Raw genomic sequence first — 1,626 nt, forward strand, 5'->3', positions numbered from 1 at the left:
AAAAAAAAAAAAAAAAAAAAAAAAAATCACTTTTAAGGTTGTCCAAAAGAGCTTCTTAGAAATGCATATTACTAATCAATTATGCTTTAAGTGTATACGGTAAGAAAGTATATGTATTCAGGGAACATGATCTTTATTTAATATCTTAATGATTTTTAGCATAAAAGAAAAATTTATAATTTTGACACCATACAATGTATTAAATTTAAAATAAATTTCGTGGTCAAGGGTCACAAATATCCCCTCACCCAGTGCACCTTTATGTTTACCTGAAAAGGTAATGGATGGCGTTCTGTATCAAATCTACAGCTCTTCCATCAAGATAGTCATCAAGTGCACTTCTAGCCAAGGCTAGCAAGCATTCACCCAGACCTGAGAATAAGACAAAGAATGAAACACATAAATTTGAATACTGGATGAAATAATCATTAACCTAAGAGATCTGGGTATCAGTGCGGAAACAACACAAACCTTTCAATGCTGGCACATAGTCCTCCTGCTCTAAGATCTGCCTGTACTCAACAGTGGCCTCTTTAAACCGGCCGAGGATCTGTTTAATGGCGGCAGTCTGATAGAGGCTGTAGATGGAGGTGGGCTGCAAAGTATGTGCTTTATCGAATGCTTTCAGAGCAGCTGTGAAACTCCTGCGGTTAAGATACGCCTCACCTAAACATTCCCAGCACACCCAATCCTGAGGATCAGCCCTCAACGCTGCCTGCAGACTAAAACCAAAGCAGAACCATGGGCAACTTCCAACATTTGGTGTACAACATCGTTAAGACATAAAATAATAAAACAAAACATATTTTTAATATCTAAAAAAATGTAACCCCCACATTTAACATTTGGTAAAGTCTTCTCTGGAGAAGGTCTCAAATGCTAAATTATAGGAAACCATGGTTTATATAATAAAGTCTAATTTATAAAGAAAAAAATGCAAAATAAGTCAATTATAACTAAAAACAACTGAATAATTGAAGTCATAAGCTATTTTCTTAAAGCAATAGTTCAGCCAAATATGAACTAGAAGATATTTTGAATACTTTTGAAGAATCTAACGTTGGTCCCAACTGTCTTTCACAGTAGATAAAGAAACAGTAAGGTTTGATTACCAGCTTTCTTCAAGATATCACCTTTTATCCAGGTTTGTAACGGCATGAGGGTGAGTACATGACAAAATGTTCATTTTTTGCGTGAAACATCCCTTTAATTTATTTCCAAATGGCACACAATACTGAGAATGTAATTCAACGATATAGGCCTACTATTAATAACACTTTAGATAAACCTGTAACGTCTTGAAGCGTTATAACTGCCAATGTTAATGTAGCTGCATTAAATAAGATCTTTAAAATATCTGCTGAGCTCACCATCCAGGCCCATTTAAACAAATCATATTACCACTTACGCTTTATAGCTGAAATCCATTCACTTACTCTGCAATAGCCTGTTGATGCTGGCCAATTTTGAGGTGGTAAAGCCCTCTCCTCATCCAGGCCCATTTAGCAGAGCCAGGAGTGGCTCTCTCTGTTACAGACTGCAGAACAGTCAGAGCTGAGTCCTAACAGCAGAAAACACATCGCACAGTCAATAAACAGGAACTCTGTGTCTTCTACAGCATCTACA

At 36.4% G+C, this 1,626-nt stretch overlaps 1 protein-coding gene across 1 annotated transcript; it reads right to left on the minus strand.

Moving 5' to 3' along the window:
• Window positions 1-269: 269 nt before the first annotated feature.
• On the minus strand, window positions 270-1,561 carry LOC122333783 (tetratricopeptide repeat protein 37-like; the record flags this gene model as incomplete). Its single annotated transcript, XM_043231573.1, has 3 exons — window positions 270-372; window positions 472-722; window positions 1,437-1,561. Coding segments are annotated over 3 exons (479 nt in total), but the record flags the coding sequence as incomplete, so codon positions are not given.
• Between the last annotated feature and the right edge of the window lie 65 nt (window positions 1,562-1,626).

The sequence above is a fragment of the Puntigrus tetrazona genome, unplaced genomic scaffold (assembly GCF_018831695.1).
Source record: "Puntigrus tetrazona isolate hp1 unplaced genomic scaffold, ASM1883169v1 S000000385, whole genome shotgun sequence".
Taxonomy (NCBI): Eukaryota; Metazoa; Chordata; class Actinopteri; order Cypriniformes; family Cyprinidae; genus Puntigrus; species Puntigrus tetrazona.